At 54.9% G+C, this 23180-nt stretch overlaps 4 protein-coding genes across 4 annotated transcripts; 1 reads left to right on the forward strand and 3 right to left on the reverse strand.

Annotated features, from left to right (window-relative positions):
- Window positions 1–1110: 1110 nt before the first annotated feature.
- On the reverse strand, window positions 1111–3325 carry M406DRAFT_290023 (glutamate decarboxylase-like protein; the record flags this gene model as incomplete). Its single annotated transcript, XM_040918886.1, has 5 exons — window positions 3264–3325; window positions 2788–3087; window positions 2566–2707; window positions 1264–2408; window positions 1111–1164 (listed from the first exon to the last, which is right to left on the reverse strand). Exons 2-5 carry the CDS (start codon window positions 2995–2997, stop codon window positions 1111–1113), a joined length of 1551 nt encoding a protein of 516 aa, XP_040776761.1. The 5' UTR covers window positions 2998–3087; window positions 3264–3325.
- A 5134-nt stretch (window positions 3326–8459) lies between these two features.
- Window positions 8460–9816, reverse strand: M406DRAFT_68207 (uncharacterized protein; the record flags this gene model as incomplete). The annotated part of the gene is made up of 2 exons (XM_040925155.1): window positions 8460–9485; window positions 9586–9816. The coding sequence occupies 2 exons, from the start codon at window positions 9814–9816 to the stop codon at window positions 8460–8462; spliced, it is 1257 nt and encodes a 418-aa protein (XP_040776762.1).
- A 2696-nt stretch (window positions 9817–12512) lies between these two features.
- On the reverse strand, window positions 12513–13536 carry M406DRAFT_351161 (putative Alp11-like protein of tubulin-folding cofactor B; the record flags this gene model as incomplete). The annotated part of the gene is made up of 2 exons (XM_040922601.1): window positions 13236–13536; window positions 12513–13001 (listed from the first exon to the last, which is right to left on the reverse strand). The coding sequence occupies exons 1-2, from the start codon at window positions 13470–13472 to the stop codon at window positions 12513–12515; spliced, it is 726 nt and encodes a 241-aa protein (XP_040776763.1). The 5' UTR covers window positions 13473–13536.
- An 8040-nt stretch (window positions 13537–21576) lies between these two features.
- M406DRAFT_234823 (uncharacterized protein) lies at window positions 21577–22358 on the forward strand (the record flags this gene model as incomplete). Its single annotated transcript, XM_040916000.1, has 2 exons — window positions 21577–21800; window positions 22286–22358. Coding segments are annotated over 2 exons (297 nt in total), but the record flags the coding sequence as incomplete, so codon positions are not given.
- Window positions 22359–23180: the final 822 nt, after the last annotated feature.

Raw genomic sequence — 23180 nt, forward strand, 5'->3', positions numbered from 1 at the left:
TTCCTTCTAGGTGCGCACCAAAGAACTCGGGGCAAGTTATAGTAATGAATGTACATCGTCAGATGCTATTTTTCTGGTGTGTGTTTGCAATCAGGTACGAGCGACCGGAGTTCCGCAAGATGACCGACCAAGCTCAGTATCCCTAATCGTCCCATCCCCCATCAGAGCCTCCCCCTCCCCCCCCCCGTCCTCTCCGGACGGAGGGCTAGGGGTTTGTATACCGGGTGCCTGCGTCTATGTGTGCACACGAATTTCAGAAGGCGGTCTTCGGCAGCTGAGTAGTTTGGACAGGAGAAGAGTCGGCTTCTCGACAAGAGCCAGATGGGGGTGGGGGGTCCGTCGGCGGCGGGCTTTGCCTGTGTCCCTCTCTGTGTGTCCCTCTCGTATGACCATCCCTACTCCCCTTCTCGGTCTCGTATTCTTCAGGATTACATCTGTGTCACCGATAGTACTACTGGTTATGACAGCTAATGGTCGGCAGGTGTTGTGTTTGAGAAGCTATGTTGTGCTTGCGAGTTTCTGCGCGGTAAGTAGTGACGGGCTTCAGATCAAGTTGAGAGAGAGATGATTTTGAATGTCATCGTTAGAGAAGAAAGAGCCATTGAGCCAGTCCCTCCTTACTGTGTTCTATACGACCGACGGTACTCCCAGGAATATTGTTATAGGACCATAATGGTATCTCTTGTGGTGACGGTGACGTGGCGAGGATGTAAGGCTGAGGGCTGGAAACGCTCGTGCATAGTCAGGTGTTACATCCCGTGACCGCCTGTTAGTCTGGTAAGAAGAACAATTATAAAGGTGTGAGTGAGGAAGGTCTGCTGTAATGTACAGTCAGGAAATAAGCTTGTTCTCCCTGGTGGGAGGTTACTTGCTGGTACCCTAGAAGATGGCTGGCAGTCCCGGGCATCACATCTCAGGCACTTGGGATTCGATGGGATTACAGAGCTGCCCTGCATGGGTACATGGTCTTGTACAGAACGACAACATCTACGGTAACGTATTTGAAGGACAAAAAGATGGCCGCTTGCTTTTCATTTGCTATCCACCATGAACAAAATCTCAAGTCTTATTGACGAGTGCTGTGGGGTGTTGTCGTCCAATCCACAGCGATTAGCACACGGCATGAGTCTTGCCAGTCTTGCCCGCAAGAGAGTGCTTCTCGTTCTGGAAGGGAGGCCGCCGAGGTCAGTCATTTTCGTAGTTCTCTCTCAAACGAAATACACAAGGGGATTGATTCTGCGGGTAATGATATGATCTTCTTACCTTGTACTTGGCGTGGTTGTGTGTGGACTTGGCGCTGTGCGTATGGTGCTTGTGGATGAATTCCTGTTGCTTCTTGATGGTCTCTGCATCCAACTGCTCGAGCAGCTGCGTGCACAGCTTGATGTCGGCAATGAGGGCGTCGCATCGGTTGCGCGTAAAGTCCTCACGCACGACGACGCGCAGCATCTTGAGGTTGTTCGTGTTGGGCGCCATGGTGTAAGCCGGCACGACCCAGCCGCGGCCGCGCAGCTGGTGGGCGAGGGCGAACTCGTCATATGCACGGTCCTCGTTGGTTTTCAAGCGGAAAGCGACCAGTGGGAGACCCTCACCGGACTTCTTGGACATGATGACGAAGCCCAGAGCCTCCAGAGAGTCAGAGAGGTAGTCGGCGGTCCGGGTCAGGTTGGACATGATAGCCTTGTAGCCGTGCTTGCCGAGGCGGATGAGCTGGTAGTACTGGCCGATGACCTGCGAGGCGCCCTTGGAGAAGTTGAGGGTGAAGGAGCTCTGATCGGCACCGAGGTAGTTGATATTGAAGACGAGCTCCTGCGGCAGGTACTCGGCGCCTCGCCAGACGACCCAGCCCACGCCGGGGTAGACGAGACCATACTTGTGGCCCGACACGTTGATCGAGACCACGCGGGGCAAGCGGAAGTCCCACTCGAGGTCTGGCACGGTGAAGGGTGCAACGAAGCCACCGCTGGCCGCATCGACGTGGATAGGCGTTTCCATGCCGCGCTCGACAAGCAGGTCGTTTACGGCCTTGACGTCCTCGTACTCACCCGTGTAGGTCGTACCAAGGATGCAGCAGATGCCGATGGTGTTCTCATCGACCAGGTCGACAACCTGCTTGGGGTCGATGACGTACCGGTCCTCGGCACAGTAGACGAGCTTCTCCTCGATCTCAAAGTAGCGGGTGGCCTTCTCCCAGCAGACCTGGACGGCAGACGACATGACCAGGTTGGGGTTCTCGGTCGACTTGCCCTCGGCCTTTCTCTTGTTCTTCCAGCGACGCTTCATGGCCAGCACGCCCAGCATGATGGCCTCAGAGGAGCCAATGCAGCTCGTGCCAATCGCACCCTCGTCCTGGCCGGTAGGTGCGTGGAACAGACGCCCGATCATGTTCACACAGCGGTTCTGGATATCTGAAATCGGCATGCCCAAGTCAGTGACGAGCCCCGGAAGTGGTTGTGTGGTTCTCTTAATTTTATCTTTCCGCCTCGCTCTCTTTGTCTTTCTCTCTCTCTCTCTCTCTCTCTCTCTCTCTCTCTCTCTCTCTCTCTCTCTCTCTCTGTCACTTACCGGCCGACTGAGGGTACTCCTCGTAGTCGATGAAGTTTTTGGAGAAGGACTCGGTCATAAGCTTCTCGGCCTCGTCCTCCATGTATGTGGTCACGAACGAGGCGAGATTCAGCATGGGGTTGCCGTCCAGCGACAGCTCGTCCTTTTTGGAGGGGGAATTGTCAGCCACATCGCTCCAGGCCACCATCACTTTGACCACTGCCGAGTGTGAGACATCCTCACCTTGATCATTCTGTAGGCGACGTCCCTAGGCATCTCCCCCTCGGGCATCTCATGCCTGGGAAGGTCAGCCGCTGCGAACTTGGTGCCGTAGACGGAGGTGGTGAAGCAGTCATCGTGCTCAGCGAGGTTCAGGTGGAACTTCTTCTTGACCTCTGAGAGGAGGTTCTTCTCCGAGTCCTCAGCGTTGGGGATGTTGCTCAGGTGAACCATCTTGGCTACTCGACAAGTTGGAGGAGCAGCGTTTGTCAAGACTGGCGTCGGGGATAGAATCTAGATTCTGAAGTGTTTAAGAACTGCCTTCTGTAGAGTATGTTAATTGTCGTGTTCTGCCTTGGATGTCACAAGTGGACGTGGGATCACAAAACGCTTCCTTCCAAGTGTGCTGAATCCAAAAAGGAAAACAGATTATGCCCAAGTTTGTGTGGAAGAAGACACGGGTAATGTGTGAGCAATGGAACAAAGAGGAGGACACTTACCAGAAACACCAGTCTGATGAGGCAAATACTGCGGCTAGTGGGTAGTCAGGAAGAAGAAGAAAATGAAGAAGCCTGAGGCCAGGTAAACTGAGCAAAGAAGGTGGTGGTTGTATTACTATTTGAACAAAGAGGGCCAGCCACGCGTTTGAGGCAGATGTGCTGCTGAGGTGGGATGGTGGGATGGTAGAACAAGTACTGACGTAACACCAGCATAGCTACTATAGCTACCATCCACTCGATACAGGGGGTAAGCTCTGCCACCCCAGTGGCCCCCCCTCCCCCAATTGTACCTTCCCTGCCCTGTCATGCTGCCTCGACCAACCGCCCGCCCCCCTCCAGATGCATGCCATGCTGCATGTTAAGAGGCAGCCCACCAACTAGCTCTCCCATCCAAACACATCCAGATCCAATCTTTCCCTCCTGCCCTCCTGAAAATCTCTCGATCCTTGTTTTTTCTCTTCTTTTTTTTCTTCTTGGAGAAAGTTGTTGCAGCCGCCGTTGCCCTCCCCACCCTGACCATTGACCGTCGGCAGACCAAACGCCACGTTTGGCCACGTTTGGCCACGTCGCACACAGAAGCTAGATCAGGAATAGGAAGTACAAGTTCGACCAAGGGTGTTGCTACTGGTGCTGCTGCATAGGACGAGGATGACGATGATGATAATTACGATGGGAGGGGCACACTAGAAGCTATGGCCACAGGTGCGCTCCCACATCGCTTCAGGGGCCCCCACTGGAGCCATGGTTCAGTGGTGATCCACAGGGGTGGGAGGGGAGTGAGACTGGCTTCTAGACCCCTTCTGGCATGGCTCGGCAAGAAAGCTTGGCCCTGAATTTGCGCAGGGGTGTCCTAACGAAGAACTGGCGACCTCCTCATCAACCTCACACCATCCCAGACCTGCAGACAGAAGGGGGGCCCCCTTCACCGATCTTTGGAACTTCGCCCTCTTCTACGCCCACCCGGCACAACTGCGCCGTTGTCAATCAGTGGGGTACATACAAACACGACTTGTCATAACATGGTAGTATACAGGCAGGGCGACACGGATCGCCTTCCTTTGTCCATAGCCCTGGACGAAGCTGGCCAGTCTTCGTATTCAACGCGGCACATGGGATGCCGTCTTTGCCGGAGAATCCTGTGTTGGCGTTTGTAATGCATGAATCTGACCACTGCCGAGTGCGTTGAGAGAGATAGATAGAGACAGAGAAAGACCAATTATGAGGCCTAGTGGCTGGCTTTGCTTACCGGTAGCAACCTCACCTCCGCCCGTCCCCGTCTTGGCCCAACCATCTTGAACGACCGAGTAATAGGCTGCGTTTTCCCCCTCTCACCATTTCTCATACATTATGAGAGGCCATGCAGGGACCACACGGCCTATACCTGCAATGGACGTCTTGATCTTGAGAAGTCATTTCCCCCACAGTCAGGCGGCATCTCGGCACGGCGCCTTAAATTAAGAGTTTTGCAGGTTCGAGGTGATTGGTTTTGATTCCCTTGATCCTCGTCCGTACGGTGCAGATCGGTGTCTCACCACACTTCCAGCTGAGCCTGCGACTACGCCAGTGTAGCTCACACTTGGAACTTGAAGCCAATGCCGAGTGGCAGCCATTTCCGAGGACGACGTTGTGCACACAGTCTCCTGGTAGCATGACCTTCAGAGGGGCCCCGACTTTACCATGGGAGATGTTTCATACACCTCCAGCCTGGCATCTACACAGGAGGCCTCAGTGAGGCGGGATTGGCCCCATGTCTTATGAAAGCGGGGATGTCCAGTCTGTCAGTCATGAACACACAAAGTGGAACTCGTCAAGTGGGTGGCAGGCGGGTACGCAGGCGCTGAAGTGCTAAGCAGGCAAGAGGCACAATCAACGAAGCGCCGTGGTAGCAATATTGGTTTGGAGACGCTATTGAAAATTGCCAGGTGGGCGCCATGGCAGCGGACGAGTGATGACTTGAGGAGCTGGCATGATCGAGACGGGTGACTCACGAGTGCTCGACCTGCCTCTGAGCCCTGCCATAGACAAGTTGACTTGGAACTCTCCTCGATGCCGAGCAGCTATGGAAAGAAGAAAAAAACGTCTTTCTAATGTTTGTTTCCATGGCGGCACATCCATTGATGGCACGGGCAGGACTTATTCAGCTTCACTCAGGCAACCGTCAGCGCAATGACCCATACCTCCTGATATGACTGGATGACCGCCCAGAGGATCCCTAAAAGCTTTCCTTCATTGGCTCGAGGCAGTCAATGTGCCGCTTTGGGAGATCAACGGACCACCAGTTGCGCGGTATGCTTGGCTGGTCAATAATTGATGGACCGATCAGCAGCGGTTTGTTTTTGATACTCCGGCCTCGACCAACATCAATGTGGGACAAGGCACGTCGCCCTTGATTCTACGTCGACCTGCAGGCCAGGCAATGAATTCGAGTTCCTCGAGCGTCTCTTTTGCACAGATGAATCGATGGGGAAAACTCGCCAACCTACCAAGATTTGGATCAGCATATCTACTTGGGTATCCTTGGAGTCATTGGTGTCGGTCATTCGAGTCAAGAGCGGAAGCGGCCTGCTGAGGATTATGGACGCAGTGATGCTGCAAGTTCTTGAAGAGGAGAATGCATTGGCCAATGACGGGGCCAAATGAAGAGCTACAGAGCATCAAACCCGAGGAAAGGGGCGCCCAAGATTTGGCCTGGGGCTCGGGAGAACAATGGGCTATTGCTCGAGAAGTCTCAGTCAGAGTGCCTGCTCACTGATCGGTTACCCCGATCCTTTGACAACCACCTTGCTCATTGGAATTTGTTGACAAATCGCTTACGGCATGCTCGCGGTAAATCAAGTCTATCTCCCTCTCAAGAGACCAAGTGGCATAGAGCAGCTTGCTTGCGGCTACATCGGCTCGATGCTAAGCATATATGGCCTCCTCTAACCACCAGTACTATGCCCTCGGTTCTCAAGACCACTGAACCAGTCGATAAGTAACAAGTCTGCCTCTAACGGCAACTCTTGTAAAATACCATGGCTCACTGATGAAACCAGCAGTCAAACGCAGGTGCCAGTGGCAGGTCTGTCCCCTCATGATCCCATTCCCCCCCCCCCCCCCGGCCCCCTCTCTTTTCCCTCTCTTCCTCTCCCTCTCTCGACACCATATCACAGCCAATCCACGATATCCCACCGAGCATTTCCAACATCTCCATAGTCTTTACGAAGCCAGTGACCCACTCACACGGGACAACCCATCAGGTCCTATGACCCACCAGCGATCATGATAGCGAGTCAACAGCCCTGCCCAGAGAATCCAAGGCCGAGGGCGGCCCGTCCCAAGACCACTGGCAAGAATCAAAACCCCGAGAGCCCTCAGATGCTTCCTCCTGGCGGACCTGTCGGGAAACATGAAAAGATCACTCCGAGGAGGAGCCCATGCTCCCAAAAGCCCGGCGCCAGCGTCGCCCGTGTCTTTGAATCCGGATCAGGTCACCATGCATCCCAGTGATCGACGTTCATTGCCGTGTGGTTCGTTCCCCCCCCCCCCTCGGATTATCCCGTCCCCCTTCCCCTCCTTGACCAAACACGCGACCGTTCCCCCCCCCCCTCCTCTCCCAGCGCATTCATGCATGTGCAACTCTTACTAGGACCCTAAACTGTGAACTCGATAGAGAAATAAGCGCGCTGTCTCTCGATTGATCGGCGCAGGGTTGGTGAAACGGGTGAACACGTGTGCCTTTTCCCTGGAAAGGAGAGACGGCCGTCCTGGAATATGTGTGTGTGCATTATTTATATTGTGGCAGGCAGCCGGCTGACCGAAGTACTAGTATGGTGTAGATTTGTGGAGGTGGTGTTGTATCAGAGATCAGCTCAAATTGAGGTTGCAGGTCTTGGTTGGCTCCTGTACTTCTGCTTAAGATTGTCTAGACTGTGTCTGTGTCATAAAGCTGTTTGACTCTGATCCCAGAACGTGCTCTCTTTGTCATGACTTCTTGATTGTATGATCTATGGAACAGGAAGAGAGCAAAATATCAAGCATTGTTTTTTCTTAAAAAATGATGAAGATGAGGATGAGAGCAACAGTAGGTCGGAGAGAGAATATCAGTGCTTGTCTAGAAGAACCCAGGACGTGCTCACTAGGTATGTCAAGAAACACAAACACATCCTGTCAATCACCATGGTGTTTTTGCAGGAACCCAACAACGTGTACACCTCGTTGCGCAAAGTTCTTCGTATCAAATGCTAGTGTCCTGTCGTCCCAGGGCCCTCCATAGAGCCCTTCCCTTGGGGGGAACACACAACAGCCCAAGTCAGCCCCGTCAAACCTGCATCAACATTTTTTTCAGAGCCTTTCCCTTTGCAGATAGACCCTATTAGGTGATATCAGACTGCCCAGAACGCCTGCCCATGATGCTCTCTTTGTAATCAAACCCATATTGGGGTGTGACAGGTGCCAAGCCCTGCCAAAAAAAAGAAAAGAAAGAGAACATAAAAACCAAACAGCCCTCTCATTCAAGTCATATGGGTATATGTAGTCATGATATGTGCCCCCGCATCTCGTCCAACCCCATGGCACTACTGAGGCTGAAGACCAGGACCAGCCTCATAATCGACGTGATTAGCAAGATTTGGGTGGCCTGTTTCACCACCCATCCCCAGACGCCTGTTCATCCTCTCGGCAGACTAGCACCTCTCTCTCTCTCTCTCTCTCTCTCTCTCTCTCTCTCTCTCTCTCTCTCTCTCTCTCTCTCTTTTGTTAGCTGGCCCGATGCTGGTTTGCTGATCCCGTGTTTCTGCAGCTGAACAACCCAGTTGTCCCTATAACGACGACTGCTAAGCCGCCCGTGTCCTGATACGGAATCGCTCCTTCAGCCTGTCTGAAAGCTTCTCGTGTCCGGTCAGTTCAATTTCATTGCCTGCAGGGGAGCCTTGGTTCTGTTCGGCCCTGAGGCGTCGCAGCGCTTCGATGCGCTCCTCCACGGGGGCGTGTCGGAGTCCAGCGATGTCGAAAAGTCGAGGGCGCCTGCGCGTGGAAGTCGTGGATGGGTCACTTGCTTCGTTTCCCGAGGCGTCGAGAGGTGGTGCCTCATAATTCTCTTCGCTGGCTCTTAAAGTGTCGTCATGTCTAGGTCGAAGGTCGAGACGGCTGTGAAAGGGAAACAAACTCCTGGTCAGTATGTGTAATGACCCAAGGAGGGCACAGAAAGGAGGAAGCTCACCAGAGGGGACATGTCCCAGACACGTTTACCAGCCATGGATCGACACATTGTGGGTGGAACTTGTGGTTGCACGGTAAGACGCGGACGTCCTCACCCACGTTGAAGTCGTCGGTACAGATCGAGCAGCCAAGGCCCTCCTCACCAATTCCCGCGCCGGCATTTGCCTTGTTGGCGTCACCACCAGAACCGCTGGTTCCCTTTCCCACAGAGGTGGTCGAGGCGCCGCTGCCCACAGTTCTGAGGCCATTTGTTGGTGGTTCGGTTCCAGAGGCAGCAGCCTCGGTGGTGGGACTCTCTGGGATCGTAGATAGATGGCGTTGTGATTCATTGCGAGGCGGCGCTTCGTGGCTTGCATCCGCGGTACGCTGCCTTGGCTCTTGGGCCGGGACAGTAGCACTCTCAAGTTCGGTATCGAAATCTGGTTTCGGCTGCTGCTGCTGGTTGTCGCCGAATTTGACGATGGGTAAAGTCTCGAGGACCGCGCGAGCGAGGCCCTTTGCCCGGCTTTGCCTCGACCTCCCGCCAAAGCCGGCGCGCGGGCCATATCTCTCGGGGTATCTGTGGGCACGGATGGCTCCCGAGCCGATGATAATGAGGAAGAGGAGAGTGATGAGGCCGGTGATGCTATACAATATGCTCATGGCCACGGCAGAGTTGTTGCCGTTCGATGAGCTCTCCTCCACGTTGTTTGTAAAATTGCCGGCGATGGCCGCCAGCGCGGCTCCTCCGCCGAGCATGGTGATGTTTTCGACCTGGGAGGCAGTTGTGAGGTCTGGAGTGGTGAGGATCTTTTGGTAATTGAGGTTCTGCCCTGCTAGACCGCAGCACTGGTCCTGCTGGCTGTAAAGGAGAATGGCGGCTGGTTGGGGGTCGTTGCTCATGAGCTGATTGAGGATCTCGTTTGGCTGAATAAAGGAGTTGTTCATCTGGTCACAACACAGATATGGAATTACATCTGCGCCGCTGATGTCGGTATAGGTAGTGGCATCGGCGTAGGTCAGCTTGCCTTGGATGTTGATTCGCTGAAGCACAGGTTAGCGTAAGTCACAATACCATAGCAGTCGGGTTGATGATGATGTTGATAATGATAACAATCAATGGTCGTAGTCCAAAGTGACTTACTCCTCGGTCCGTCTGGGACTCGTTCAACCCCAGATCCGTCGTCAGAGGGATGACTGTGTAGATCAGGGGGACGACATCCTCATCAGCCGCCGAGACTGACAGCTGCATCTCTGAGGCCACCTCCCAGTCCAGCGGCGTTGACATAGGGTACGTCTGGGCCAGGTCCGCACACACCATGGACAACGCACTTGCGAAGGCCAGAGCCAACGCAGAAGCACGGTGCCATCCCATCGTCCCTGCAGACACCAAAGGGTGTCCGTCGCCCCTTGTGGGCGTCAGTACTCAACACGGCCTCCTAGCACACTGAGCTCTCCTTCTCTCACACACACACATACACTCTCCGATCAATAGATTACCGACGTAGAGTATGTGTGGGTGGGTGTATGTATGAAGTGCTGCTGTATAGCAAGAGCGTGACTTGCATCAGCCGAGCTTGGATGTGTAGATTCAGTCGCCGTCTATCTGACCCTGAAGAAAGACGTAGAAGGTACGAACTCGAAATGATGTTGTCACATATCGGTCCTTCGATTCGAAGGGACGGGCGCTGCGTTGTTATCTTTCTTTGCCCAAGCCGTCTCGTCTTAGCATGACGAATTAGTTAAAGAGTTATGTGATCATCATTTGATGACAAGGACAAGGACAAGGCGGCCAAGAGAAACCAAAAATGGCGAGAACGAGGGCTAAAGCAATTGCAGTTTCCCAAGTGCATGTAAGTAAGTGTGGAAGTGGTGACGGGTGCGGGGACAACTTTTAAGACTATGCCAAGCGGGTCTTGGTACAGACGGTACGGTGTAAAATGAGGGAAGGAGTAGCCAGCGACGCTGGCTCTTGCTGGCGTGCTTGTGTGAGCGCGTCCTTGGCGACAAGAAATTTGCTAGTCATTCGACAGTGGTCCCAAAATTGGCGCCAAGAGCTCACCCAAAAAAGATGCCGTTGATGATATCTCCTCACTCTTCCGGCCAGCCCGAAGTCGTGTGTTGTAGTGGTTGGGTCGATCTGTGGGGAGAAAGACAGAGAGGGGAAGAGAGAGAGAGGTAGAGAGAGAGAGAGAGAGAGAGAGCGAGAGAGAGAGACAGAGAGACAGAGAGAAAGACGTTGTACGCGGGGGAAGTTTTTCGGAGGCAAGAGAAGGATGGAGCTGGCCCTATTCTCTCTACTTGGTAACTGGATGTTACGCTTGTCTGCCCAAAAGTAGAGAGGTTTGTGGTTCCCAGTCCTGTTTCTGGTCTCTCCAGCAGATCGCCCTTCTCTCTTGGAGCCTCAACTCATTAAACTTCAAGGCATAGCCGTTGTACGTCGCGCAGGGTGTGACCAGGTCAGCCACGCGCAACGCTGGCCTGGATACGACGGCTCATGAACCAAGGTTCGAGACAGGATGGCAACTGGCTTGGGACGAGGGGGGAGGACGGATTGCATTGAGATAGAACTGCTGATGCTGGTGGGATGGGGGGGGGGGGGGACACTCTGAGACACTCTTTATGTTTTAGCCCAAATATTCGTCAAAGCGGCCATCCTTGGCACCATCGATGGCAGATCTAGGGGAGAAAAGGACAGAGTATCTCAAGTAGCTAGCTTCGCCGGGCCAAGCGGACAGCTCAAGTCGCCGTGATGAGGAGCCTCGTTCGCATGTGCGAGAGAGGGGACGTCGATAAAGAAACTCGTTGATGAACTGACGAAATAATGATATGCAGTGAATGACGACGAGCACACACCTTTTCCCCAAACTTGCCTGCTGTAAATTGATTGGGGCACTAAGGGTTAGGGCTAAAGTATCCTGTTGTTGGACCAGAAATTGCCTGTTTGTTACCCCCCCCCCCCCCAATGATAATTACTACGTGTATCTTTCTATCTCTCAACCTAGGAAGAACTGGCGAGAGAGAGCACAGTTTACTTAACCCATTATTTCAAGCTGTAGGAGGGTTCATTGTGACAGCGCAGGGCACGCAGGTCTCTGATCCCAAGTCCCCGCACCTGAGCCACCTGCAGGGCTGGTTTGTCGTGGGGAGCCGATCATCTCCAGATGAATAGTACTTGCTACTATGGTACATGATATGGCATATTCAGACGAGATCTTCATATGATTCGACAGCCCTAAGACAGTTTCCCTTGTCGTCGAGGAGGCTCAATTTCCGGAACGGGAAGCAGGCATGGATTCTCCCCTGTAGCAGACTTAAACCCTCATACAGGAACCGTTTGAGGAATGCATTCCCCGGTTCGCTTGTTCGGAACAAAGAACCGTGAGAGACGGATGGGTATGGACTTGTAGGGGGGGGGGGAGGGAAGAGCCGCAGTGCTTAGTACGGCTCGCATACATTGTTCGTGGGGCCACAACGACGTTCCCACCTCAACTTGGAGCCGTGACATGGTCGCTGCAGGAGGCCCTGCACCATCTGAAGATTATAATTCTATGCCAGAGAGACAAGAAAGCGATGCAGTCCATCGATGCGTGGGCTGCGGTCTTTCCAAATGCAATCCTCCCACTTCAAGTCACGGTGTTCATGTTCGGATCTCTTGAATGTGAGCGTGTTTCTGTCTCCAGTTGAGACCGAACGGCATCGGATAGCCAGTCAATTGCATAAATTCAAGCTTGTTGATCTTGCAATTCCTGAGAAATGGGGTGAAACGTCTCTGAGTGTGATTGAGTGTCACTCATAGTATGCCAGCAACCACACAGCAGCATGCTCATCGGTGCCGTTGCCTGGAGGAGATCCCTAGGTCAAGAGCAGGGCTTCTTCGGCTATGCAGTTACCGTGCCCTTTGTGAAAAGTCTGGACGAAGGTAGGTGGGGTTCTAGCCTCAGATCCGTTACCATGGTTGGGTCTTCTAGCGCCCATCCTCGTCCTCGTCCTTGTCCTCGTCCTCCCCCTTCCACCCATTCCGCACTTCATAATGCTTCACTGTCACTCGCCAGTGGATCTTATGGCCGATCAGATTTCCTCCATATCCCCAAGATCATCCATGGGGGGCCAGTCTCCAATCTCCACCCTCTCGGGCCTCACAAATACACCGTGCTTCATCTCGGACGGTTCTCCCCAGTACCGCACGCCCCCGATGCTGCCGTCGTTCTTGCCCATTGGCTCGTCCAGCTGGATACCGACCCACGCACCCGAGCCACCGGGAATCTCTTTCACCTCACCGACATACATGACAACTCCGCGGCGTGTGTCGTCAGCCCCAACGCGGCAGCGCTTGCCGGCCTCGATCCCGCGGCTGCGGACCTCGTCCGCAAATGCGGCAATCTTGGCCTCCTCCCGGCTGGGCGCGTCGGGATCAAACCTCCCGAGCTTCTCGGCCTTTTTCCAGGCAAGAACAGAGTCGGTCTTCTTGGCGTATTCCTCCTCGGGCATCACATACTTGTCGACTCCAGTGGTGTCGGTGTAGTTTGGCCTGGCCCCGGGGGGCCTTGTATCCAGAACCTATAATATTTCTGTCAGCTGTTGGACTGGATGATGAAGTAGCTCGCATGGATCTGGTCTTATGTTGCAAATATCTTTGCCCCGGGGGGGGGGGGGGGGGGGCGCGAGTTGTTTGCTGTGGACTCGCTGTGTAGGTGCTTAGCCCCAACCTGCCTTTTGGCTTGGAAAGGACGCAGGAGATACTCTGTAGGTTATGTAGCAAGTGTTTTGCGCGTGCATAGGAGGTTTACTTACAAGGAGTTCAGCATATGCCACGAGCGAGAAGGAGCTTAGATAAGTCGAGTCCTCGTCGCTAGCTTCGATAGGGATGCTCTCCTGACCCGAGAGCTTGAGGGAGATCCTCTGTGATGACGGAGGTATCCCCGTCACAGGCTCCAGCTTTGTCTTGAGTTTGCTGATCGACCACGATGGAGTGATACGACGCTCTGATGAGGTGTTCTCCGACACCACGCGCATCGGTACGTCTGCCATGATTGAGGCCTGTGACGGTCAACACTGTTCAAGGGAGCTGGGCAAGGATGTCTGTTTGTCTGTTGCTATCAAATGAGTGGGAAGAAAAAAATATTGTATTCGGTAAGACTCGAGATCAAGCGGGCGACTGAGGTTATCCAGACCCAAGACTCTACCCACATCCACGCAGGGAAATTGCCAGGCATTCATCCATTTGGGCGGGCGGTGACACAACGCAGCCACCAGCCACAACGGCACAAGCCAAGCCACGAGGGGAACTGACTAATAGTCACACATGTGTGGCGCTTAGCCCCTGCCCATTATGGCTATAGCACCTTCTTTCTCCGTCTCCTCCCTTCCTGCCTCCAGATATACATCATGAAAGCCTCGTCCCTTCCCTGGCATGAAGAAATTACATCTTATGTTGTATAATCTGTACGGTCTTGTATCAATTCATGCATTTCGTCATCATGAACCCACCAGTGTTACCATTCCCACCCCCCTCCTGTCTGTATCTACGAGATCTCCAGCTGCGATGACGCATCTTGTCAGAAGCCTCTTCGTCTTTGTCAATCGTGAAACCCCTCTCAAGCCGCCCAAGGCTTCTTGAATGCCAAGCAGCAGACAAGAGAGACATACACCTTCAGCATCATCCGCGAATCGGGCATTCCATCTGTCCGGGTTGATCACCATTGTCAGGAAGCTCAGATGATTCCCTTTGCGCCGCGACCAGTGGGCGTTGATGTTGTCCCCACCCACACAGTCCTAGGACCGACTATCAGGACCGGTACACTGAAGCTTCTTCTTCTGTTTAGCACCTCCTGGAACCGCGGTCTGCACTCCGTGCCGTCTCTTCTCGTTAACGGTCTCCATGGTGGGACTGTCTTGGTCTAGCGGAGCTTTGCGGCTCAAGCTGCAACGTTCAAACAAAAAAGAAAGAAAAACACATGCTTGGCGACACCGACAATGCCAATTCACCTACTCACCGGTGCCCGTCTGCGCTCTCCTTAATCTGAGCGCCCACGCCGCCTCAGCGGAACACGACTGTCATGCTGTCACACCTCAGATTTCGCGTGCTCCCGGCTCCTGGCTCCTGGCCCTCGCCCTCTCCACCCTGGCCCCGACCCCCTGGGCGCACCTCTCAATTGTCTCTCCTCCGTGGTTTCACTGGCCTCTCCCGGCGCCTCGAGAAACGGATCGCGGTGGGATCAGCCTGAGCCTCCGTCCTGCGATGCTACCCATCACAACCATCTCAGGAGCAGAACCCGGCTTCCGGTCCATGGGGTCAGCACAGGAGCTAAGATATGCGGCGGCAAACTGCAGCTTCACTTCACATGTGTTCCGCCATGTCATTGGCACCTTGACCCGGGCGTACTGACAACCGGAACAGGCCCAAAAAGGACAATAAGACGCAACGCAAAGGTCCGCTGCATGACATGTTATCGGCTGCCTTGACCAGTCGGAACACACCTAGCCACGGCTGCTATGCACACACAATTGATTGTATTAGTTGCTCACCCGACCCATCGGCTGGTTTCTCGGGCGCCGGTCTAAATAGGTTCATCTCGCCTCCTCGCACCACTCACGCCACCTCACCTCGGGCCCCATCGAGGTCCCCTTACGGCCTGACGGATTCGAAGGCATTGTGTTGTCGTGCCGTCCGAACACTGCTCCAACGACTAACAAGAGGTGCTCGTGGCAAAATTTGACAACTGCACAGCTGCCTCCTTACTGAGAAGCACGGTGACTTCTATATGGACAGTAGGCGACAGCCCTTCTCGGCAGCGCACGGCATGTGAACTACCCGCCCGCGTTTCCAGCCACTTCAGTCTTTTCGGGCCAGACACAAGCCATCTCATCCTTGCTTCCAGACCTCCTCGTCTTGATCCTTGGTGTTCACCGCCTTGTTGAGTTCACACGAAACTCAACGCCCAAGACATGGCTGCGAGGATCCGGCATGTGCAGGGCCCGAGCTAGGACGTACCGCCAGTTCACCTTTGTATTTTCCGGGAGCTTCGATGGACACCCACGGCAGGGGTGTAGGTGTAGGGCCGAGGCCCAATCCAGCGGGGACGCTAGTTTAAGGTGCGGTCGCTGCCGGGACACAACGTCACTGCTGATGAGACCTAAGACGAGGCTTTTCCTGCGGCTGAGGGCATTCCTCTGTATCTGACCATCCCAGGCCTGCGACTCCTTCAACATGCCTGGCAAGCATGGCCTCCTCGGGTCTACGAATACTCCCCTGTGCGGTGCGAGACTTTTGATCAAGAACTCGTTGCCTAGGTGTCCATGGGCATGCACGGCTGCATCCCGAGTGCGCTTCCTGAAATGATCCGTTTCTCTGTCAAGCTGACAGCAAGGGAGTTAATGCAGAAGGGGTAGCCAGGGCCTGGACCCTGATGCAGAGTCCAAGCAGTCCTACCCGCCAAAAGAGCTCATCGCATTTCCATGTTCGGCTCGTTACGGGGCAATCCCACCCAGGGTCTCTCTTAGCGACAAATGCACGACAGCTGTCGCTAGTCCTACCACGCATCCACTTCAGTAGACTCAGGCGCCAAGGCGGCCGGCCGGCAACACTCATCACACACATGATGAATCCCTCACTTGACTCAAGGACCTGCCTGTCGTTGCCCACATCTCGCCGACACCAGACCCGCCACCTCGCAAGGGAGCTTTCTTTGGGGGGGTCATATCGTCAGTTGCAACGATACAGATCGGAACCGCACCGTTTCTTTCTTGTCTGTCCTTACGCATGCCTGGCGTCAGGCACACCAGGAGCCAAGGTACCTGATGTGGATCCCGTTTGCAGCTTCAAAGGCTCGCACACGGAGCCAACAAACAGTGTAAGCCACGGAACCACAGAAAACCACAGGACGCGCTACCACAAGCAATACTTGGGCAGCAACAGCCCGTCAAGACTAATCATCGCCATGCATGACATTATACCGCGTAGTGATGGTCATCTTGCAGGAGCGCCATCGTGCATGGAACGCTGGTTTTGAAACCTGACAGCACAATCACCCCGTGACAAGTAGCGCCCACGACTGCGTGCAGGGTCGTTCCTTGCCGGCTCCCTCACACGACCAGAGCTGGCCCAATACCGCTGCGTTCTAGGCAGCCCAATCCTCTTGCTAACGATCAGCTTGCTCGACGAGGAGACGAATGAGGTTGGTAGAGGGAGACTTGACTTATTGCCCAACCTGGGCAGGAGAGCCGAGGGAAAAGCAATACCCTGCTGCGCTGTCAGTCTCCCAGAAGGGAACGGCTGACACTGGTTCACCTACTCGGAGGGCAACGTTTCAGGTGATCGCAGTAACCACAACCCAATTCCGGCCAGCACGCCCGCCCGCCAGCCATGTTGCGCAGCGGCTGATGCCTTTTTTTCGTACCGAACCGCAGGACCCATGCTGATGGGGGGGACGCCAACAAAGAAAAAGAGGGCGAAGATCGTGGTTCATGGGGGAAAGCATAGGCCGCTACTAACAATCAGATCCGGACCGTGCACAGCGTTTTGTCGATCTGCACCAAGGTATGGATGGCTACAGCAGCGCTTGACCCAAGCCCAGAATTATTGCCTGGGTCTGGCACTCCAGGCCACGTGAGCCTTCTTCGCCTTGACCCTGATTCAAGGCAATGAATGGGTGGCTGTGGACACGCAAGCTGACCGCCAATTCAATCCCTTCTGCCGCTTTGCGAGCTAGAGATTGGATACCCGGGATGCCCCTCCCAGGAGCCTGGTCTACATTCTTCATGCTTGGGCTCCAAGACCTCCACACTGGATGATGGCCTTCTTGACGCTAACCTTCTACGCACCCACCCGCCTTTAGCCACATTTCTTATAGTATCAGCTCAACAAACGGGATGTCAACAAGTTTCCTTGAGAACAAAGAAAACAGGACATTGTCAGTGAGAGGATTCGCGATCCCTGACCCAGGTTGTGGAGGAAGAGAGAGAGAGAGAGAGAGAGAGAGAGAGAGAGAGAGAGAGAGAGAGAGAAGTGGGGAAGAAGATCATCTCGAGAAACAATCAACAAAGAAAAGCAACAAGTGGAGAGTAGGTAGGCGTATTGTACAACTGTAAAGGGCTAACCAAGGGACATTCCGCTGCGCACAGACTGGTCTCTAACGTCCCGGGCCCAACCTTAGCAACCCCTCCGCTCGGCGACCCAAACTACGACGACACTCCACGGACCCAGAGGGCTTCAGACCGCGCCCCCCATCGACACTGATCGTGCACGTTCGCATGAGGACACCCACCCCTACAGCTCAAGCTCGAGATTGGCTGCGGCAGGCCAGCCCTGATGACCCAGAGCAAGCCAACGAGAGCCAAGGCTAAGAAGAATGGGAAGGCCCACCAAGGCATAGCTTTATCCGATCGATCAATTGTGCACCCAGAGGGGCCCTCTGGGCCCTCTGGGCCCCAAGAGGGGCGACTCAAGGGTGATCCAAATGCGGAATCTTGAGCGCGAAACGTGGTCGCGACAGAGGAGCAATCGAGGTTTTGTCCAAGGTCCCCAATGCCTTATTCTCCGATGACCAAAATCGGGGGCACCTTGCGGGACCCAACTCATCGACTCACGAAAGCCGCCACAATACCCCGAGACGTCTTAATTGATAATTGCATGGCGCGTGTATGGAGGATTAGCGTGATGGTGCACGACAAGAGGGGAGAGGACCCTAAAAAGACCCCTCGATCGTTCTCCAAACACAATTAACAGCAGCGGTATGGGTCCAAAGCTTGTGGCTTCTGCTACTGAGGACGGATTACCTTATTTTCACAGTCAATGTAGTTCCTGAAGTGGCCTAGGCTCGGTTCTGCTGAACGAACCTGTGCAGGCACCAAGAGTGGTGTTGTCACACAGCGCACACACACACACACACTATTCCTCAGATCTCGCTGGTGTCCAGAGTCCTTCTCCAACACTTTCTCAACGCCTTCACTCCAACTAAGGCCCTACACTTGCATCGCGAGTAATGCTTGTCCTGCGCTGACCTCCGCTCCGGTCTCGGCGGATGCTGGGCTACGAACACCTCGTACGATCCAGTCTTGCAAGCGGTCATCAGCGGCCAGACGGCAAATTTGGAAGGGTCAGCCCAATTCTGCTGCTGCTGCTGCTGCTACTACTACTACTACGTCCACCACCAATACTACTACAACTTGTCCTTACCGCCACTGCTGCCTGACGGAAAGTGAGCCGTCCTGCGGGTGAAATCGGCCCTGGCCTCTCCAGAGCCAACCGTTCTGGCGGCATCATGCCCCAAAATGTATGGCGGCCTGCTCACCCGCGCCTTTCGCAGTGCCATCCCGCTCCAGTGACGAACTCCTTCAGCCTTGACAAAAGGTTGGCGCTGGGCCTTTTTCTTGCGCCACTGACTAATGTTGGGATGGGATGATGATCCTCAATTTAGGCCCAAAGGGACGGCTGGGGGGGGGGGGGGGTGGATGAAAATTCACTCATGAATTTGTGTGTGCGTGTGTGTGTGTGTGAGAGAGAGAGAGAGTGTGTGTGAGTGAGTGAGTGTGAGAGCCTCTCTCGACAAGGGGGTCAGAATCAGAGCTATACACACAAGCTCATGCATGAATTCGTGGCCAAGTCACCAGGCCCTAGTTGATAGCTCACACACCAACGACAACCACCTCTTGGGTGCTCAACGCCGCGCCCAGGGGGGTTCCTTGTGGCCACCCACATCATGGGAGATCCCTAAGCCCAGCGATCAGGGTGCGGCATCACGAGACTCGACTAAGTTACCATCGCCTTGTTCCCCCTTCTTCACATACCGTCTACTTACTTCTTCTGACGTTGTTTCGAGTAATGTACAGCGACCTGGGTGCGTCTCCCCCCCCCCCTCTCTCACACCCCCACCACACACTCTCTCTCTTTTCGTACCATGCGGTTCGTCCAGCTAATGCGTCGCCACACAACACTGGAGACGATCCACCGTCTTATCCCTACTGCCGGCCATGGTATGGTACATATCATGTACTGTACTATGGTACAACTTGGATCACAGGTGGGCCATGACCTCTACCAGATCCGCCCTACCCTATATCAGAGATGCTCGCCCTGATATAGACCCACGCCTTTCAAGAGTCGAATCGGGCCCCCCCAGGACGTCGCAGGTCGCCTGTTACTGACATAGTATCGTCCTCTCGGGCAGCTTCTTCCTGTCTTGGGGGCTCCACCAACATAGCTGAATACACCCCCTTCTTCGAGACACACCCCCTCCCCCGGCCCATGCCTCGCTTTTGTGCATGTCTACCTATAGTAGCTTGTGACCTCTCCTTGCTTCTTCACCACCTACCTCGCTGTACCGGTACCATAGTTACTTTGATTCCTCACGCTGAGGCTTCCTCGCCTTGTGGCAGAGAAAGTAGACTTCCCAATCTGGATCTCGGTTTATGGGGCCCCTCCTCTCTCTGTCTCTCTCTCTCTTCCTCTCAGACTGACGGATCCATGTTCTAGATCGCCTGCTTCATCCTCGAACTCTCTTGTTCCCTTTCTCCTCTTCTTCCTATCATTTGCCTGCAGGCGCATCTTCCCGCAGCTAGGCCGGCTTCTTCCCTGTCGAGCTCGCCTCCTACACGGGCTACGTGACCTCCACGGGAGAAGACGACGACGACGATCATCCACACGGGCAACCGTCTTACCTTTGCGGTGAAGAGGGAAAATTTCTGACAAACCTATTTTCCCAACTGACGTATTCACCCGCTTTGGGGCTGTCGTCTCGCGACTCCGTGATCCTGGCCCCTGCCTTGCCCCCCCCCCCCTTCCTCTTCTTATTGTTTATTCCTTGACTATTCCTGTTATTGTTTCTTTTTCTTTTTCTTTTTCGGGTCTTGTCAGGTATTCATCTTATCCCGGTCCCAATTGGTCGAGGTGGCGCCAATCAGATCACGGCCCTCAACCTCGCCAGACGCGACCCACGCCTTATATCTCTGACGAGAGAACCTACAAGCCACCTGCAACCTAGAATAGTCACCCTCAATCCTTCCGGTCAGCCCCTGCTGGTTCGAGAACGTCAGCCTCGAGCCTTTTTCATTTTCTTTCTTCATGCTCTTTGATTTTCCGCAACTGGCCTAAAAGAGCCATTTCCATTGCGAATCTACATCTCTGGAGATTGTAACAAGAATCATCGAGGGTGAGGGGGAACATCCAACAAGAAAACATTCAAATCGGTGGAACACTCAAATAAATCCATTTATCACGGCAAAGAAGTATTTCGCCCCTCCATCGTCATAGAGGGACCAAGATATTGTCGTCCATCGAGCCAACAAAAAAAACAAAGAGAAGGACGTCTTGTCCAAGGCGGTATATCCGCACAAATTGGTGTGACAACTGGCAGGCCTGGCAGTGTCAATATCATCCTTCCAGGGGATCTCGACAAAAGAACACAGTGCACGTCTCTTCCAATACTCTCATCCGACTCGACGTCCCCTAGACTCGTTGCTTCTCCGAGAGGAGAAAGCGGAAGCAGGACGAGAGCAGGGTAGAGCAAAGCAGGGCAAAGGAGGGCAAAGGAGGGAGGCAAGGACCAACCAAGACATCCTATCCCACAGCCTAATTAGCGTATCGATGAACCACAACAACCGCTCTTAAGGCGAAGACAGGGCACAGACAACATCCACCGTGGATATCAGGTCACTACTCCACAAGGATCCCGACTCAAATGAGTCCTCCGACTCACCTCCAAACCAGCCTCTACAAGACAGCTCCTCCACAACTGCTCTTGCCCAACCTCCTCCCAGCGTCGCAGCAGCAGCAGCAGCAGCAGCAGCACCCCCTACCGGCGCTTCCGTCTCGAGGCCATCAACAGCTACTACCAGGTTGGCACCCTCTGCGGCCATCCAAGGCGGCTCGCAGAAAGTCGCCGGAACGGCTACCTCGATCGGTATTATGTACGCCATGCCAACGGTGCCAACCCATCCGCCGGGCTCGTACCAGTTCTTCGGCGGTGGCGGGTATGCGCCGGCGGCGGCGGCAGCATCATTCCTGGGAGGTGGTGGATCATCAGCAGGAGCTGCTGCCATGCCGGCAACGGCAGATCCAAGAGCACCAGGGCCGATAGGGGCAGGGCCCGGGCTGAGACCACAATCAGGCGGAGGAGGAAAGCGAGGCACGACGGCATCACACACGGGTGAGAGCCCGGCTAAGAAACAGAGCAAGTGGTCACCCGACGAGGACGCTCTCATCATCGAGCTGCGTGGCAGCGGCATGAAGTGGGAGGACATCTCGAAGCGGCTTCCGGGACGCAGCTCGATTAGTTGTCGGCTGCACTACCAGAACTACCTAGAGAGACGCAGCGAGTGGGACGAGGAGCGCAAGAACAAACTCGCGCGCCTGTACGAGAGGTGAGTAGTTGTCCACATACACATATACACACATCAGCACCACCCAAGCAACGCCACGAGAAATCACCCCTCCTCCTCCTCCGCCTCTTTCTCCTCCTCCTCCTCCTCCTCCTCCTCCTCTACCACCACCAGCATCCCATTTGTTCTGTTGGGAAGCTTCCCAGCCTACCTTGGCGATAGCCTCGAGGAGTCTGAGGGGATGAGCGAAGGAGAGGGGAAGGAGAGGGGTAAGGAGAGGAGGCGAGCAGCAGGAGGGTTGCATGGTGGGAGTGCTACGCCAGTCTACAAGCGTCGATGCACCTACGCCCCCAGCTCTCGTTTAAAAACACCTGGTTGCATACACGAAGGTCCCACCAAACAATCCAGACCCAAACCCCATCGAGATTCACGATCGTGTAGATGGAGCCGCGTCCGCCCAACAATTCCCACCCTGGTACCCCGGAGATTTACTGACTCGCATGGGCGCACCCAATCACAGATTCAAGCCGGATATGTGGGCCAAGGTGGCAGAGGAGCTGCAGATCCCATGGCGCGCCGCCGAGGCCATGCACTGGCAACTGGGCGAGAACGACATGGCGACTCGGGCGGGCGTTGTGCCCTTTACGCTGGCTGGCAACTCGCAGCAGCAGCAGCAGCAGCAACAACAACAACAACAACAACAACAACAGCAGCAGCAGCAGCAGGAGGGCGGCGGCGGCAGCAGGTCGTCGCCTTCGCGGGGCCACGTTCACTCTCACTCGCAGGGCAGCGTGGCCCGGGGCGACCCACATCTCCGTTATTCACGCGGCACAGCAGCAGCCAACCTGCCGCATCATTATCACCACCATCACCAGCAGCAGCAGCAACAGCAGCAGCAGGTCCCTCCTCCTCCACACCAACCTCACCCTCTCACCATCCCAGCGCCTATGCCGACCCTATCGCCGCCGGCAGGCTCGAGCCGCGGCTCCTATCCGATCAAGCGCGAGAGCCTACCGCCCATGGGGCCCCCGTCCGAGTACATATACGAGGCCGTGACACCGGCTGCGGGTCCTGGCCTCCCACCAATCCAGCCGAGCGGCAGGGACCGCGGCCCAGACGGCAGGATGCAGCTGCCAGGTGTGGCAGAGCTCACGACGGGGGTCAGTCCCTACTCGACGCCAGCGTACTCCCTCGGCGCCATCAGCGCCAGCCCCAGCGCGACCGCGAGTCCGCGTTCCTCAGCACTACCAGGCCCTAGCATGGGCTACAGCCCCGAGGGGAGCATCAGCTCGAAGCGAGGGAGGAACAGTCCCGATGCTGGTCGGGAGGCCATCAGAAGGAGGCATTGAGTTGCCTCGGGATGAGTCCAGACGTGTGTGCAACTTTTGCTGCTGCTGCTACTTCTACTTCTGCTGCAAGGAG

Source organism: Cryphonectria parasitica (genome assembly GCF_011745365.1).
Source record: "Cryphonectria parasitica EP155 unplaced genomic scaffold M406scaffold_4, whole genome shotgun sequence".
Taxonomy (NCBI): Eukaryota; Fungi; Ascomycota; class Sordariomycetes; order Diaporthales; family Cryphonectriaceae; genus Cryphonectria; species Cryphonectria parasitica.